General features: G+C 36.8%; 1 protein-coding gene across 1 annotated transcript; it reads right to left on the bottom strand.

Annotated features, from left to right (window-relative positions):
• Positions 1–1022: 1022 nt before the first annotated feature.
• Positions 1023–17572, bottom strand: sema3h (sema domain, immunoglobulin domain (Ig), short basic domain, secreted, (semaphorin) 3H). Its single transcript, XM_016524265.1, has 17 exons — positions 17515–17572; positions 12891–13045; positions 12083–12145; positions 11850–11969; positions 11230–11323; positions 11013–11132; positions 10653–10798; positions 9708–9822; positions 5247–5316; positions 3589–3733; positions 3206–3425; positions 3010–3098; positions 2878–2919; positions 2365–2522; positions 2159–2220; positions 1762–1904; positions 1023–1668 (listed from the first exon to the last, which is right to left on the bottom strand). The coding sequence occupies exons 1-17, from the start codon at positions 17570–17572 to the stop codon at positions 1252–1254; spliced, it is 2217 nt and encodes a 738-aa protein (XP_016379751.1). The 3' UTR covers positions 1023–1251.
• Between the last annotated feature and the right edge of the window lie 2328 nt (positions 17573–19900).

Below are 19900 nucleotides of genomic sequence, written 5' to 3'. Positions count from 1 at the left end.
ACTCTATTTAAATACTAAAAAGAAAATAATAGCATGTACAATTTTTACACTTAAAATGCAAGACAATAAACGCAAAGCACAAAAACACAAGAAAATAAATACCATGAAAGATAAATAAGGCAATACATTTCAGTACAGATGAAAAAGTGCCATCAACACTGAAGTCTTTTTAAACAAAGAACATTTTAAGATGCTCCCTAACTTTGGAAGATGTGTCTTTTATTCAACAGAGGATAATTTGGGGACACTCCCTTGCCTTAAAAAATGTGTCAAATATGCTTAACACAGTCCTCAAATAATCAATTGGTTTTTAATATTAAAGTAAACACTTCTTCTTGACCACACCAATACCAGATCATTCTTAATTTGCTTGGTAACAATCCTTCATATGATTCAGATACTAGCTTTGTTCCAAAACTTGGTGAGCTGCCTCATTGCCTACATAGGCAGCATTCTACTTGTCACTGAACTCATTAAGAGATTTGACACTCTACAATTCTGAACAACACAAGTTTTCAGTTAGCATGTCATAGTATACATTAAATATTTGGTAAAATAATGTTTTTAATTACAATACTGTTAATAAGTTTGGGGTCAGTAAGAAGTAAGGTCTCATGCTGACCATGGCTGCATTTATTTGGTCAATAATACAGTAAAGTAAAATAACTGTTTTCTATTTTAATATATTTTATAAATGTAATTTAGTACTGTGATGGCAAAGCTGAATTTTCAGCAGCCATTACTCCAATCTTCAGCATCACATGATCCTTCGGAAATCATTCTAATATGCTGATTTGTTGCTCAAGGAACATTTATTATTAGTATCAATTATGGAAACAGTTGTGCTGATTTATACTTTTGTGGAAACAGTGCTACAATTTTTTGATGAATAGAGTTCAAAAGAACAGCATTTGTTTAAAATATAAATCTTTTGTAACAATGTCTTTACTGTCACTTTTGATCAATTTAATGCAAAAATCTTGCTGCACCCAAACTTTTGATCACTCTATATTGAAACACGTCTTTGAATGAATTTAATAAAATATAAGCTTATCAACATTTTTCTATAGTCATCCCCTATCTTGCATGTATTTTTTAAAACTTGCATGCAGGCAGTTCATTAGGTTTTGAAACAAAGCAAATGTCTGTTATTATGATGCTGTGTGTATATGTACTGTGTATATACTGTATATTGCATGTTTTGTTGTATTCTTTTGTTTTGAGCAGCTTTGTAAACACCTGTGATTTGGTCTATGCACTCCTCGGCAGCCTCTGTGCTGAACTCTGCATTCGGCTCCGGTTCTTCCGCCCCCTTCCTTTCTCCTTCTCTCCCGCTCCTCTGTGCCTGTGCCGGTCTGCTCTCTTTCTGTCCTGTTTGTTATGCTTGTGGTTCCCTGATTCCTTGTTGTTGTGACGCTGTCTGAATTCTTTGCAGTGTTGCTCCAGTTTGCCATGGTTGATCAATGCCATCACATCCTGGTACCATGGCTGGGAGGAGACAAGGGTGGGGTGCAGAGCGGGGCTCCACACAATTAAACGAACAGTAACGGCTGTCCAGCGAAATCCATGCTCTTCAAGCTGACAATGATAAATGCCGCCATGATTGAGCTCAGCCCTGGGAATGAGGATGCCCCTGTCAATGACAACCAGCTGCTCCCCAGATCTGACCTGGAAGACAGAAGGTTCAAAATTTGAGATAAATTTAGAGATATATCTCAATATTTGATCATGTTTTTAGTTCATGCATGAGTGTGCATGTACCTTATGTTGCTCCAAGCTGTTCTCGCCTATGTCTTTAAACCAGGTAACTGTGGCATGGTGAGATTTGGGTAGACACTCCAGGTAGGTGCTATTACCCAAGGCAACAACTTGTGTCTTCTCCTCTGCGTCCACCTGAAGACCAGCTGAATAACAATGAATAGAATAAGTCAAATGAAATTAATACATAAATTAAATGAAAGAATTAGGGCTTTAATAATTAATAATTTAATAATTAATAATTTAATAAAAATAATTTAGGGCTTTCAATTACATTTACCCAGATTTAGTGAGCAATGAATGAAATCATAAAAACATATAAATAAAAACAAAATTGACGGTGCTGTTCCAAAGCAGGATGTTTAGCAATAGTAAATGTCTGGTTGCCTGTGTCTCTTACCTCCCTGTCTGACACACTGGTTCAGCGGGTTGCCGTCATCGTTAACCTGACTAATGTTTCTTCTGCAGACAGGGAGGAATGTTTCAGATCAGATTTATTTCAGATATCCCAAATACCAATGCTTTCCGGTTTCAGTGTACAGGAAACTGCTGATGTAATGGATTCTATCAAACAAGCTGCCCATACAAGTGTGAGATGTGTGTCACCTGCGTGCAGTTGGCATGTAAGGGCTGCAAGAGTGGCCGTCCCAGGTGCAGTATGGGTCTCTAGCGAGACAGCATTCAGCGCAGGCTTGGCCGTACAAATCGCAGTGGAACAGACCCAACTGAACCACACCCTCTGCTGATCCAGCAAACAGCCACTGCTGGAAGCAGCACACACACACACACACACACACACACACACAGATACAATGATATGGGCTGTGATGCTGTTTATCGCTGTTTTTCAGCAAGCAGGAAAACTGGGCCAGAAACGCAAACATCTAAACCACATTCTCATATACAGCTCCAGAATTACAGAGCTCTTTCCATCCCAGATCTTCAGGTTTCTGCGAGTGTTTCATGGAACCAATGTGTGAAAACTCACAGTTTCATTTTAAATATCTTCCACCCTCTCACGTTGCCATGACGACAAGATGGGAAGGTTTTTAAAAGTGTGTCGGTGTATCTTACATGTATATGTTTGTGTATGTGTGCTTCCAGTGATGAACATGGTACCTTTTTCTTGGACAGCGTCATGGCAGTGATCGGTGACTTGTTCTGTTGAGTGACAGGAGATGAGCAGTTAATGCTTCAAGCTCAAAAGGTCATCCATATGAATCTGGAATGTTAAATCTGGAGAGATTTTACCTTAAAAACCTGCAGCTGTTCCAGAGTTATCTCCTGATTCTGTCCGCTGGCTTTAGGCAGGTGAATCGCTTTCAGAACCAGGCCAGAATCTGAATACACACATACAATACACACAATATTTACAAGCTAAATGGACAGATCTGTCAAAAATTCAGTAAACCTACAGTTTACTGCAGTAGTCATCACAAACACACACCTGTACCAATGAACAGCACGTCATATTTTCCATCCACCGCCTCCACTCTGTCCACAAGGAGGCGGGTCAGTTTATAAGGCACGCCCACTCTGATGAGCAAAGGATGACCTCCAAGAGGATGTACCACTTCCTGCATTAAAAGATGTGTGCGGCTAAAGAAGATGACCTCATCAGGATATTCCCTTGTTGATTTGTACCCTCCATATGTGCTGCTGGGACACTGAAGATTGACAGAAAACTCAGTATTATGGTCCAGAAATTGATTTTCACCTCATTGATTTTAGTTTTTAGTCTTTTCTTTTTATTATAATCAAAGAAATCGATTAGAATTTTAATAGTCCATAATCATAAAAAAAATCGTCTTATCGCATGGGAACACTCACTGTTCCAGGTCTAGGATAGGGAACTCTGCCTGTATATTCTGTCCACTTGTACTGTTGACCCTCCCTATGAAGGAAATTTCCTTTAAAAGCTCTAATAATGTCCTGCATGCGGTAAACGCACACAGCGGATCCATTCAAGACATTGCTGTTGGGAGAGGAAACAAACACACATAAAAATAGAAACATGAATTATTAATTGATTGAGAGATATACTGTAAGTAGACAGCATCAACTAGCAATCACAATGTATCAAAACAACAGAATTCATCTTATTCAGTTCACCTACATGCTTTTGACCAGACATAAATCCAATTAAAACCAAGCTCTGGTGGCACAAATGAAAGTGGCACTTCAGTTCAAGCGTAAAGCCAGTCGGCAGTAAGGCACCGACTCCTCGGTGAGGGTAAAATGTCACCTGATCTGAACTGAATTGAATCTGGGTCTGCTGGGAAAGTCTCTGAGAGATTTAACACACTCAGTGGAACTGCTCAGCAGAGAGCAATAATACTGTCACTCTTTCCATACAGCTTTTTCTATATCCATACTTCATTGTGGACTCCACCCTATGCAACCCTCTCCAAAACCTTAGGCAGACACACACACACCACACACACACACATTTTCAAAAAGATAGATGAAGGCATATGCTATTTGAGATCGCTGATGTAAAATTGGTTCAACTTCTAATGTGTTTTAAACATCATGGGTGCATCATTAATGTCATCTTAGGCCAGCTGGAAAGTATGACTCAGTAATACTGCAGTTTTATCCACACCCTTAACCACATACACACACAGGGCTGTCATGATGTGCACGTTGATCTTTTCCATACAATTAAAGTGAAGGGTGACCAGGGGCTGTCAAGCTCCAAAAACGAAAAAACAGCATCATAAAAGTACCACTACAGTAGTAACTTGACTTCTGAAGCCATACAATTATTCTTTGAGCAGAACAGACTGAAATGTAAGTTGTTGTTATTCACTGAAAATCTACATTACTCCTGTCTTCAGTGTCACATAATCCTTTAGAAATCATTCTAATATGCTGATTAGCTGTTTTGATCCTTGCTGAATAACATGAATAAAATTTATTTATTTAAAAAAAAAGATTTTACAGCTATTTTAAAAACTTTTGTTTTGAATTGAAAGTTTCTTAATTTATTATTCAAATTTATCAATGTAGAACAGCTTAAATTTCTAGACTTTTTCTCAGACAAATCTTTTAAATAGCTTTAGAAGACCTGGAATGTAACACATAAGTCATATGGACTCATTTGATGATGATTTTGTCATTTTTGGAGCTTGACCGTCCCTAGACACCATTTAGTTTTTTTTTAATGGAATAGAGCAGCACCAACATTCTGCTAAACATCTTTTTTAATCTCAAAGTATTCAAGGACAATATCAAAATTGTCAAAATTCTATGTAAAGCGCTTTGAGTGCCCAGAAAAGCGCTATATAAATTTAAGAAGTTAGTTATCAAAAGTTTTTTTTTAAAGAAAGTGAAATGAGTTTGCAATGACTTGAAGTTGAGTATATGATGACAGAAATTTCCTTTTTAATGTCTGCTCTTAGTTCAGCTATGAATTTAGTCTTCAAATGCGATTTATTACAGTGACATTTTTAAAATCTGATACCAGGTCAGTTTGTAAGACTCACCTGGTAGTGGTGAAGAGCCCATAGATGAGGGGGTTCTTTTTGTCTTTTCCACGCTGAATGAAAATATCCTCTACAGAAAAACAGAAAACAGGTTTAGAATATTAAGCATGCTTTGTATGTGCTTCAGTCAATGCAAATGAGAAAGAGTGAGTGTGTGTGGTCTCTAAATTCCTCTCAAGGCTATATAAACTCATAAAAAGAATATTTACCTGGTCACACTCTCTTTCTCATACAAACAAACATGTGTAATGCAACATTTTTGTGGTTTCATTTCTGTTCAAAAACACTCACACACACACACACACACCTATATCTTCACAATAAACTTGTGCTGTTGGGGGTATGCTAGTTCATTTCTGCATTCTCGCATTCCAGCCATGTCAGATATGATCAAACACCTTATCAAATCAAATCAAACACACACACACACACACGCACACACACACACACACATTAAGATGGTGGTTCTCAACTGGTTTTGCTTCAGGACCCAAATTTTACATTGGCCAAAAATAGTTTAATAGTTTTTTAAACTATTAAAGTAAACAAAAATGTAAATGACCATCAACTTCACAGGCCAAACAATATGCAAGAGTGGGGTCAGTAAGACTGCTTTTTTAAAGAAATTGATGTATGTATTTACCAAGGACACATTAAATTCATCAAAAGTGACAGTAAAGAATTTTAAATTGTTAGAAAAAAATTATATTTCAAATAAACACTGTTCTTTTAAACTTTCTATTTATAAAAGAATCCTAAAATGTGTTACCGTTTTGACAAAAATATTAAACAGCACAACTGGTTTCAACATTGATAATAAGGAATGTTACTTGAGCACCAAAACAGCATATTAGATTGATTACTGAAAGATCTTGTACTGTAATTTCGTTCAAATAAATGCAGCTTTGGTGAGCATAGGAGAATGTTTTTTTAAAACATTAAAATTTCTTAGCGCGTTTGATCAAACACACAGCCCTTGACAACAATAAAAGATATGGGGCACAACCCACTAGTTGGAAACGCAGTGTTAAACATTCACACTACCACGGACACGCTTTTGAAACCTGAGATAGATTTACTGACTCTCGTAAACTGTTAAAAACTGAGAACATAAACTAGATCAGTACTATAAAATGGTTGAAACCTTTATTACACACCGCTCTGGGCTATGACCGCACACATAAACACAGACGCTCCGTTTTCCCCTCATATTTTACACACAAACCAAAAGAATCCCTTTAATTAAGCATTCACACTCCCTCTTTCCCTCTCAATCCCATTACTATCCCTTATTTCTCTTCAACCCCTCCTCCCTCTCTTTCAAATTGTTTTCACTACCCCCCATTCCCTGGCTCTTCTTCTCTTTCACTTTTGCAGGGATGCTATAGTTGTGTCAATTTCATCCAACAAAAGCTTTTGTTCTCCTTGAGGGCAGATAGTTTTGTCTGCCCTGCACTTGTTGACACTTCTCTATCCTGCCCCTATCCGTCCTTATCCCTCCTAACCTCTGACTCTCCTGCTCTCTGCTCTCCTCCCTCATCCTCATCCTGAGGTAGCCAGTAGATTCTGTGGAAACAGGATGGGGGTGCCACCGTAGACGTGAAAATGCACACACACAGATACTGGCGGCCTTCAAAACATTCAGCAGACCACCAAGACAAATGGCACATGCACTTGTGCACTCATTTTAAGAAATATTTATCAACATATGGTTCAAAAATGTAAAATATTCAGGGTGAACTCAAGAAAATTAGGTCACTTTGTGACAAAACCTCTGTATATAACCATAAGGAATAATTTCCTAAAGTACTCATTAGGTGTTAATTAGTGTTTTCTATTAATCTATGTTGAAATATATAACATTAAACTGTTTAGAGCCAATATGTATTTAAATATCAATCGTCCCTCTCTCTATCAAAAGCACATTAGAACGATTTCTGAAGGGTCATGTGAGACTAGCTATGTTTCCATCCAAAGATTCGAATTTAACTTATGCACAAAACTGGAATATCACATAAAACATTTGCAAATAAAGCACCGTTTCCATCCAACGAGTCAAAGAGAACAAAATCGTCACTTCCTGATAAACTGGCACTATATATCACTAAGAAAAGTAGGAGAAGCCACTTAATATAATAATTTTCATATATGATGAATTACTTGCGCCTCAGAGCAAGCAGATGAAACACAATTAATGCAGTCATTTTTTTTCGGAGGTGAATGCCTGTTGTTTGGGTCGTGTAATACAATTATACAAAAATACTTTGATGAAAGACTTGTTCAGAAAAACCAAAACAACATTTCAGATGCTGTGCAATGAGCTCGGTCCGCTGGTTAGTCATCCCATAGTTATCCCATCCCATCGTGCAGTCACATTACTTTTTTTTTATGCGCATGGTGAAATTTATTCGGTAAATGTGTTTCCATCATAGTTTATGTGCATTTTTTCTTATCTGATAAAAAGTTTTTCCTACTCAATTGTGTGCATATGTTTTTTATGCGAATTTTTAGAATTTATGTGCATCTTGGTGTTTCCATCCAGCGTTTTTTTAATGCGATATTCCAAAATGCACATAAAAATCGGTGGATGGAAACTTGATGACTGGAGTAATGACTGTTGAAAATTCAGCTTTCCCATCACAAGAATAATTACATTTAAAAAATATATACAAATAGAAAACAGTTACTTTAAATTGTGTTAATATTTCGCAATATTGCAGTTTTTACTATTTATTTATTTTTAATCAAAAATCTTACCAACCCCAAACTTTTGAACGGTACTGTACATTTACTCCCCAACACTGTGTACATGTATACACACACACACACACACACACACACACATGAACTCAAGGCTTTCAAAAATAATCCAGCTGAATTTCAGCTAATAAACATTCCAATTTACCATATTTAAAATCCAAAACATATCATACACTAATTCAGTTCAGCTTCAAAATCACAGCCACAGAAACTGGCAGCATCCCCTCCACACACACACACACACACACACACACACACACATAACACAGACATTATCTAAACGTATTTACACCAGACCGTGATGCATTCTGGAGCACCTTCAATCTTGCATACCAAAACACACGCCAGTCCATTTTTTCTTAAAGACCTAAGCTTCATCTGTTCCATATTTCACATTAACTTACAATTCTAACTCTACTCTTCCAACAACCTAGCATTTCTTAACTTGTATCTGACTCATTGTATCGTCAGTTTATGCATTTCTTTGTACAATCTATAAACTCGCTATTCCTGATTAACATTCACTGACTGCAGTGTGGTCTGGCCCATCATAACTATGGCAAGACGAGGGTCCCTGATGCAGGGGGAGATTATGGGAGATGTAGTGGTTTAGAGGCCATGGAGCACAATGTAAACAAGACAAAGAAGAGAATTCTTATAGATTACCACCATAGGGCAGCTAAGATGAGATGCATATTCACATTACAGCATGCTTACATTATATAATCATCAGAACATTTTTACGTCACAAGTAAACATTAAAGTGTTAACCAATCAGAACAAAGCAGATTTGGATGTTCTAAATACTTTGGTAGGCCAAGAAATAAACACATTTCACAAGTCCCTAACACTTGAACATAACTGGACATGCACACAGTTAAACAAATTACATAAACTCAGCTGTTTAAAGATTGCCAAGGCGCTGGACAATGAATAGTTCCTTTCAGAGCCGCTTGCAGATTTGATAAAGTAGCAACCAGATATGGAACCCATTCTTGATTTCAGATTATTGCTTGTTTTATATCATATTTGGGTGGAATAGTTTAGGGGACGTGCTATCTTCAGTGTAGTCATCACTGATAACTGAGATTTTTCATTTCAACATGTACTGTATGTGCTGTAACGTGTATATCTTATAGATACAGTATATGAGTATGAGACTACAGTAAAACTTCAGTCAGAATGAGGATTCAAGAATTGTTTATTCTATGAGAGGTCTTTGTTTACACAGACTGATTGATAAGAAACCGGTTTCTGTCCGAGTCTGTGTGTGGTGTGTGTGTGTGTGTGTGTGTGTGTGTATGTGAGTCTACTGATAAACTTTGTTCCATAAATCAGGGAAGTTTGGGCATAAGACACACACACACACAGTATCAACAGTACAAATTATATTCTAAAAAAATGTACAAGGTTATCTCAAAGCCTTATTTCATTTGAGACTGGCCAATCAGAGCACACCTCGCTTTTTCAGACCGATGAGCTTTGTAAAAATCGACACGTTTCAGAAAGGCGGGGCATAGAGGAGAAACAATAATGTACCGCATAAACCGCATAAACACATTTCATTACACCAAATACACCAAATACTGTTCTTTTTAGCAGCATCATATGACCCCTTTAAACTTTGATTAGGTAATCAAGTGGGAGTGAAATGTTTTTGCGTGTGTGTGTGGCATTTATCTGAAGGTGTCTATTACTCACGGAGTTTGTCAAAGTGTGTCTGTATGCCGTCGGGTCCTGGTACAGAGCAAACAATACGAGCTTTCTGAAAGGTGCTCCATTTATGAACCAAACTACGCTGACCACCAATATCATTCTGAAAAAGAGAGAAAGAGATATAAACACACTGATAGTACCATACTACCATACTACATACCACACTACAGTAATACCATGTTTTTTGCACATGTACCCTGTTACTACCATATTTTTTGGACATGCACCACAGTTATATCATGATTTTGAGATGTACCACGCTTTTTTGGACTTGTCCCTGCTAATACAGAGTTTTTTGGACATGTGCCCTGCTAATACCATATTTTTGGATATATATACTATGCTAATACCATGATTTTTAGACATGTACTATGTTAATACTGTGTTTTTGGGCATGTTCTTTGGTGTAAATGTAAATACCCTATTAAATAAATATGGTAATCATTATATTCATTGACATACACAAAGGTACCAAGGTATTACCATCTGATACCATCCCTTTACCATAGTACCACTACAGTACTTTTTGAAAGTTTATTAATAATTTTTTTGTGATATCAAAATGACACAAAATCCACCTGACAGAAATTTCAATAAAATAATATTTCATTTTATTTCTGCTTTGGATCTTCTGTTTGGAACACTTTTTATTTCACAAAAAATTAAATGTATTTTAATTACTTCAAGAAAATACTATATTGTTTTATTTCTGTTTAGATTTGTATGTAACACTTTTGCATTTTTATAAAAATTTAGTAAGTATATATTATATAATTCTGTTACTATTTCATATGAAAATGACAGAAATCCACCAGAGGAACAGTCAGAGACATATCACACAGCACATCCTATCAGATTCACAGAGGTGGTCATACAGGCCCAGGAGCCACACAAGTGCGCTTAGGCACGTAGGAACACACTATTAGATACCTTGCAGACGCGGGCGACTCTAGAGTAGAGGACCTTCCCAGCAGCCCCCTCTGCTTCCTGTGCGCGCTCAGTAAAGAACACGTAGACCTTATCATCCTCCTCATTATCACTCTCTGACATCGCTGCAACATGTACAAATTCAGCGCCTGGAGAGGGCGAGAGAGACAAAAAATACAGTTAACTAACACATACATCTGTTATTGTGTAAACAATATGGTAGCATTTTCTTTTGTTTAACTGATAGAGCACAGTGCTTCCTTAATTGCTGTCAACAATCTGGTGAGTGTATTTTTGTAAGTGTGAGTGTAAGTGTTAGTGCTAGCTCAGGTGTATGTGTGGTTGTACATGCACATATATCACCTTGCAGCCATGTAGAGTCGTATTGTTCAGTGCGAATCACATGTCGCTCCCCCAGACTCCGAATAAAAGCGGTATCATGACTTAGAAAGTCAGATGAGATGCCAGCGTACAGCTCTCCATCTGAACAAACATGCACAAAGATTTAGATTAGAATTACACTGGCATGTTCTCACACAAACAGATAAACTACACACAAACTATAAACATGCTGTCTTACCTATGATGGCAGTAGCTGTTCTCTGGTGAGGGTCATAAGGACATTTTCCCTTCCCTGATTCAGTGTCTTCATACTGCAGCATTTGTTCCTCGGCCTGAAATTCCCACTGCATTATTTACAGTTCAAATTGTTTATTTTTGCTTATCCAAATTAATCCTACTAAAACTTTTTTATTTTAATAAAAATATTTAATTACATTTTAATTATTTCAATAAAATATTGTTTTGATCTGTAAGAAACTTTTTTTAAAATTTTAATTAAAAATCGAAGTATACTTTAATTATTTTAATAAATAATATAAATTTTTTTTCTGTTTGGATATGTAACATCTTTAAGTTTAATTTAAATAATTAAGAATATTTTAATTATTTATATATATATTTTACTTTTATTTTAGATATGTATGAAAAACACTTTTTATTATGAATTGTTTTTATTTATTTTTATTAATTTAATAAATAATATTTAATTTATTAGCAATTTATTTATTAGCAATATAATTGCTCACAAAATTGTTTAATCTGTCTATTCTATCACCTGAGACATGCATACTACACTATATGCTACAATAGGAAGAGTTTATGTGCACGAGGTGCATGCTGGGAAATGTAGTCATTTACCCTGAGGAAGAGGTTGGTTGGGATGAAGGCACAGCGAGGGTTGAACGCTCCAGTCCCACAGGCGTAAAGATGTGTTTGGTTATACAGCTCTAACACACGCAGGAAGTTTGCACAGTCCGTCTGTGACATAAAAAGGAAACTATCACAGTGAGGATTGAATTGATTTTGTTTGTAATTAAACAGTTCAAGAACAGCTATCTAAAGAAGCTGCGTTTCATAAAATCATGTTTTACCTGCAGGCTTTTTCCAGCCATGATACAGTTCTGGATTCGATCTGGACTTGCAGGCCAGTATATCTGAAATACAGCACACACACACATACACAGAGAGATGTGAATCTAATCTGGTGCACAAGTGTGCATAAAAGTTCCTCTTAGTCATATTAAACGTTGATGCATATGGTGATTTCCTCATGTAGCATGTGAGGAATTACAGTTGAATGCCACCCTGGCATTGCTCAGATCAAATCATTATGAATACACACTAAGTTATGCAGACAAGCAGGGATGAGCTCACACACACACACACACACACTTACCCACACAAACTTTCACAAATACACTGTCAGGGGGGCCTTCATGCAACAAAAGTTTGTTTGAATCTGCTAGTAAAAGCTTTCTTGTTTGATACTACAGCATGTTTGGGTGAACTTAACTATCTCTCTAAAATTCTTGTTATTTACTACTCTCAACTTGCTTTTTTCCATATAATGAAAGTGAATGGTGACCAGGGACTGTCTAGCTCCAAAAATACCATAAAAGTAGTATAACATCAGTTCATTTGATTTATATATGATATATTCCAAGTCTTATCATAGTTTTGTGTAAAATACAAGCTGTTTATGGTGGTTTTATTGTGATTTTTTGATGTTCTGAGCCTGACAGCCCACACTTTCATTGTATGGAAAAGAGCAGCATTAACATTTTGTTAAACGTCTCCTTTTGTACTACACATAAAAAAGAGAGAACATAATGACAGAATTTCCCTTATTTAAGAATATGGGGAATATATGTGAGCCTGTGTGTTTGGGTGAGTACATACCTTGCGGGGGGTTTGAGTAATATCATCCAGGCTGGCGGACAGCAGATGGTCTTTCATACCGATGTAAAGACGACGACCATCTTCACCTGGCAACAGAGAGTTCAGATCCCCAGCAGGCACAGAGAGAGACATGAGCCTGCCGCTCCGCACCAACTCTAAGACAGAGAGACGGAGAGACAGAGAGAACGTGAACAGATTATTTCATACATTTCTGTTATGAGTAGACCCTCGCGGCTGAATTCTGCAAATATGCGGCATTGCTGTTTTCCATCACAAATCCTTTACTTCTGACAGGCCAATAAAGAAAATGCAATTCAGCTTTATTGTTTTTTATGGGAAAGGAAAAAAACAGAGAATGAGGGTTTCTTTCTGCCATGCAACAGAGGGTGAATTTCTGAAGAATATCCTGGTCAGTTTTTACAATATAATTACAATGAATGAGGCTGTCAAGATCTAAAATTACCATATCATAAAATGGTCTACAACTCATGTGCTATGAAGTTGTATGATAGCTTTATTTGAGGAACAGACTGAATTTTAAATTAGTATTCAGTGGAAATAACTGAAAACTCAATGGCTCAATGATCCAGTGCCATTAATTTTAGAAGCCCGCTGGAGGAGAAGAAATTTAGTGAATGATGACTTCAATTTTACCTCTCTTTCTTACACAAAGCTATCATATGACTTGGAATATAGTGCATCATTCAGATGCACTCTTTCACTTTTGCATCCTTTTTAAAACCTTAAAGCTCCAGAGGCAACCAGTATTGTTGAAAACATCTCCTCTGTGCTCCATGGAAGACATAAAGCCAAGCCACAGGTTTGAAACAACATGAGGATGAGTAAATGATGATAGAATGTTTATTTTTGTGGGTAAACTATTTCTTTAAATACATTTAAAGCTGTCCACCAGAGTAACATTGTATTCTGTACTTTTCCTAAACACATTGAACTAATATAAACTCATATGTGGACCAGGCAGTCTCACCTTTGGGCAGAATAACCTGTTCAAAAATATGAACAGCCGATGAGACAGACAGAGATAAAATAACGCATGAGATGAATAGAATAGACAAAAAGATTGAAAACATGCCTTGAGAATCATAGGAAATCAATTAATTACAGTGAAAGTGCAGCAGATAATATTGTAATACACCAAAAAAAACAGCCGCAAAAAAATGCAAATATTACATTGGTTGTTCTATAGGTTTGCGTATTTATCGCTCCTTTAAAATATTCTCTCACTCACCCACACACACTAAAAAATGTCAGTTGTCACGAGGGACATGCACACAATCTGTCACAGCCTGAAACCTCACACACGCATTCCTGGCTCTTTCTTAGTGGCACCATTGCCCCCTTTCTTGTGGGCAGTTGCTGTGGTAACAAGGGTGTGTATGTGTATGCTAAAATCACTCTGATGGATTACAGGCTGGTATTCCACCTGTCTCGAGTGTGTTTAGCAGGAAGTGAGGGAGATTTCATGACTAGGTGGTCTAGAACCTGGTAGCCCCAGACTGTAATCAGTTTGACTCATGACCTTTTTAGCCATAAACTAAATTAGACAAACAGTGAGACATTTTCTGTCTTACACACACACACACACACAGATGAACACAAAGTGAGTCACAAACCCTTCTGTCCATCATTCTATGACCAGCTGAGGGTATATTTAGCCACATACAGACCTAGTGCTGTATATTTAACCACACACAAGCTGTGAGTGTGTATCTGACCATTAGATTACCTCAGTCATGAGAGAGACTGATGTGGAATTACTCGATTAGTGTAAATATGTGGCGTGTGACACAGCTAAGAAACATTAGCTAACTTATACATAAACATGCACACGAGTGCAAGAGCGCACTAGCAACAACGTATAGGTTAAAAATGGTATAAATCGTGTTTTTCCGATTATTCGCAATCTTCATTTTATCGATCCCTAAGATCGATCTTGTACTTTATGCCTTTTTCAGTGTCTGTGTGATAGTGTACAGCACTTCCTGTCCTGTAGGTGTCAGCGAATGTTTTCTGAAAATAAATAAAATTTACTGTGAATGTGAGTTTCTGGCCTGTATTCAGTGTGATTTAAAAAAAAAACTGACAACGAAATCGCAGACTGCACGCAGAAACAGACAAGACGCAACTGGTGCAGTCCGATTCGTGAACAAATGACTCTTTCAAATCAGTTCTTTTCATGAATATTTACGAGGTACTGTTTGAATCGGTCTGAAACACTTGTTGTTAGCTAAAACTAAAACTGTTACAAATCGTTTTCGTTATTTGGAATAAAGCTTAAATAAAAACAAAATGTAAATATTAGATGAAAAACATTAAATTTGACATGTTGCCTTTATAACTAAAATACGTTTAAGTATTAAAATTGCTCAAATTAATACTGAAATCAATATGTTAAAGAAAACAAAAATATAAATAATAAAAACTAATAAAAACAACAAAAAATTGCTAAAAAAAAAACAAACAAAATGAAAATATCAATATTAAAACTAATTCAAAATATTAATAAATACTATAGTATATAGTTAATTCTAACATAACAAAGCATAAGCTGAAAGAGATTCTCAAAAGAGAAGTAACCAAATTGGACATTAAACTGAATTGAATAAAAATTGAATCAAGAGCTTATGTATTAATTGGAATTGAAACAAACTGAATTAAAATAGCCATCAAATGTAATGTGTAATGTGTAAAATGTCATTCAAAAACCTGTTCACAAGCACACACCTCTTCTACCACTAGTGTGGATGGGAGTATGTAAAGGTGTATTTTCTTGGGCACAACTTTTCCCATAGTGCTAGTCTACTGGCAGACAAGAACAAACAGTCCACACTTCCTGTGCAAATTGAGTTATTAGCTATTACTTCTCAATCCACCGGTTGGCATGTTCATAACTTCATATGTGTGTGGTAGAATGTTAACAGGTGCGACTATAAGTCTGTGACGGAAAAACACAAGGCTCATGCATAAACACACAGACAGCTCAAATAAACTGGTGAACACACACTGCTGTGTTCTGGAATTTCTCAACTCTCCATCAGACAGACCTATGACCTGGGCTGAATATGAGTATACATCATAATTATAGCACTCAAATGCACACAGACACACACACTTGGCGGAGGTTAGAGTGCATAATTGATTGATGCTCGTGTTAGTTATAATCACACCTACTGAAGGTCAGTCAACTGCAAAGTGACCAATCAAAACCGACCAGCTGGAAAATGCATTTTATAGATCTGCTGGACATATTATTGGATATCTAATTTCACTTGTATCCAGTGGCACAAAATTCTCTCAGTGTGTGTGTGTGTGTGTGTGTGTGTGTGTGTGTGTGTGTGTGTGTGTGTGCTACTCAAGAGCTGTCATTTATCATCTCATCAGGGAAATCAAGCCAAAATGAGCTGGATAATAATCAACCACCAGCCGTTCCCTTACACAAACACACACTTATGCTCTACCCTTTGGGAGTCTGCGTGAATGAAAGGCTAATTGGGTAATTAAGAGATCCAAGTAAACACAACACACACATTCATGCAGATGTACACGGATTAATTAAGATATGTACCCCTAAAACTTTCTAAACACAAACATTTCACACACACACACTCTCTCTATGTTCTCTCACATTCACTCTCAGTCGTCCCTGATATGCAGAATGGTGTGACGGACCAACGAATGTATCTGTGCAGGGTTTTCTAGGTCATGGAGAAACACACAACCAGTTTCAGTCTACACACATGATATATCCCTTTCGAACCACGGCTGATTACAATTGGGTTAAAAAGAGAGAAAGCTGTGTATATCTTTTTTTAAGAATAAGACAGCTGCTGAATGTGACTCTCTCTTAGGATTCATTTGCTCAATGGCTGTTGAAATCTCATGTTGGTTTTCTCTCTTTTCATCTCTCATCCTCACTGTCTTGTTTATGCGCACACACACTCAACACACTCCACTTAAATCTAACAGCATCAGAATTAATGGTAGCTTAATCAGGTCACATAAACAATTAACAAAAAGATCAAAAGAATAAGAAAATGAGAATGAAAACCCCCATTGCCCCTGACAGACTTCACAGCACACTCAACTCTGAAGGATAATAGTTCTTTACAACATGAAAATATCACTGAGCTCATCAGAGATGCAACTGTGTGGGTTTGGCGCCCTCTAGCGACTAAACGAGGATTATTGTTTAATACTACCCTCATTACAAGAAGTAAAATTAAGAAAATTCTCAAATAAGTCGCCACAGTTCACTTTAACCCTGTACAAATTACACCGAGGGGGCTTGTATTATCCTGCAGGGGTTTGACTGGCCAACTGTACTTTATTCCGCTTATTTCACGGCTACATACTTAATAAATAAATGGACATGACATATTGATTTCAGTTGAAATTGTTATCCTACTTGCATATTAACGTGCATACGAATAGGGCAAAATCACACAAATAGAGCAACAACATTACAATATTAACTGCTTTATATAATTTTATATAAGCCTATTCATCTGCATCCAGGTACATTTTTCTATGGATAGCTAGCTATTAGCTACCAATAACAACCGTCAAATTTAAATTCCCTCTTATCCGTGTTTCTTTAGCCTACCTGTTTCTTGTTCTTCTGAGAGATGTTTTCTTTCTTTTCTTCCCGAGCTTCCGTCCATGCTGAATGATTACCATTCATTTACTATGGAAGTATTGCGAAGTCCAAAAGATTATGGAATAGTTTTGTGTTTATGGAAGAGATTAGTGTAAGAATTCAGGAAAAGGGCGAGCGTCACTATAGTACATACAGCTGGATTGAGCAGTAGGCCTATCTATAATTTAAATGAGAATACCATTAAATATGCAGTACAAACTAATATACTTAATTTAACATCAAAGGTTACTAGCATTCTACAGCTAAGCTTAATACTACAGTTCAATATCGATTATAGAGTGGAAATTAGAAGTAGAATGATGACTGTTATGATGACTGGCCACCAGGTGTCGGTGTTGTATAAATCTAGTTTTTGTGATTTAAAAACAGTTGAACAGTTGAAGTTAAAACAGTTGAACATTTAAAAAGTTTATATTTTTAGTTACTTTTTTTTGGGCGGGGGTTACAGTACTGGTGTTGTACACAATATACAGTATAATGTAATCACACAAACAAACAATAAATGGCCTACATAAATACATAGTAGGTAGAAAGGATCTTTTCGTGTCTCAGTGGGACATCGGTCCATGAAAAGTCTAGAAGTAAAGAGGCTCTTAATATATTGGATGTGATGATGTATTGTACTGCATTGGATGTGAAGGGTTATTCATGATGTTTAAAGGGGTCATATGATGGGGGCGTGTTAGAACGAGCCGTTTTAGGTAGGGGTGGTTGACTCTTAATAACTTAACTTTTATAAAGAATATCTCTTTGGATTTGAGACTTTAGTCTTTGCAACTTTACAGATCTTTATGCACCAAGAGCTTGTAACACTCCAAAGAGAAAGGAAAAATTTGAAGAGTTTGAACAGCATATTCCTCTTGGTCACCAGCTTCAGCCAGTTCAGTTTAGTCCCCAGGACAGAGCCTGCCTTCCTCAGCATTTTCTCTACCCTGCTATTTGCATCTTCCCCTTTAAAGTCGGCATGAAACGGAAGTAGCTATTGTCTTTTTTTCGCTACTGTTACGTCTATCTGAGTGAAACGGCATCTGAAATGAGAGGGCGGGACTTGATTTCGTCCTTCGGGAATTGATTGGATCATTGGAAGTTGGGGCGTTGCTAACAAAATAAAGCAGATCTGAATGCCAGTTTGCAGTTAGTTGTGGGGGGATTTCTTTCCACTGGATTCACCCAATAGTATCCAGCTGCAGCCCCGCAGACCCACACATTTCAGGCCACACGATCCAGACCACCAGATCTAGGCCGGAAGTGGTCTACTGCAAGTTAAAATTGTTGTAATCTTTTATTGTTTTCAGTATTTTTATGTTGACAGTTCGATTACGTTTTAGATTGGGTGTTGTAAATGGGCTTTGTGATGAAGCCACTGTTTTGAATTTGTTATTTATTATACAGAGACCCATTATTTAAGTTAAGTTTTTACTCACTGAAGACATGGAGACTTTTTTGATTAAGTGTAATGAAAACAGGGGACCAAAATGAACTCTTCTTGTCATGAGTGATAATAATAATAATAATAATTTCAAAAGTTGATAATTATTTGCTGTTTATTATTTCTATTCTGCAATTATACATATTTAAGTTTTAAATGATAATTTCAGTTTAATTTTTTTGTTGAAATGCTTTTTATTTGAGAAGAACATGGCACTTTTTAATGTTTATTTTAAATTTTAAAATAAAAATAAGTATATTTGGCATTAAATGTCCATTCTCTGTGTTCTTAAGCAGCAATGCACAGTTAGAATCACATCATCAAGTTCGCCGATGACACGACAGTGGTGGGTCTCATCAGTAAGTATGACATGTCAGCATACAGAGAGGAAGTGCAAATGTTAACAGACTGGTGCAAAACCAACAATCTGTCTCTGATTGTGGACAAAACAAAAGAGATGGCTGTGGATTTCAGGAAGACACAGTGCAATCACTCCCTGCTGAACATCAAAAGCTCCTTGGTGGAGATCGTCAAGAACACCAAATTCCTTGGTGTTCACCTGGCGGTGATATAGTATGGAGCGAAATAATGAGTCGGGGAACAACTCTGCTTTGCGGGAACTTTACTGAACAAAGTTTATGAGAAAACAAATGACGATAAAATGGTTAACAAAACACAGACGGCTGGCAGCAGCCCAACGATCCCAGCATACTTCTCCCTTCCTCGTCTCTCACGCTGCTGCTCATGGGAAATGTAGTTCATTTGAATATATTGTGAAGGTTAACAACAATCACAAACATTAAAGCAATCAAATTCTTATAACTTATATTTATTATTATTCAGTGTTAATTAACTGCAACTAATAAATTGCAACATCCTCCCCCCCCCCGATGAACCACAATT

The sequence above is a fragment of the Sinocyclocheilus rhinocerous genome, unplaced genomic scaffold, assembly GCF_001515625.1.
Source record: "Sinocyclocheilus rhinocerous isolate Xijiao unplaced genomic scaffold, SAMN03320098_v1.1 scaffold2645, whole genome shotgun sequence".
Classification (NCBI taxonomy): Eukaryota; Metazoa; Chordata; class Actinopteri; order Cypriniformes; family Cyprinidae; genus Sinocyclocheilus; species Sinocyclocheilus rhinocerous.
This window is presented reverse-complemented; position numbering and strand designations above follow the sequence as displayed.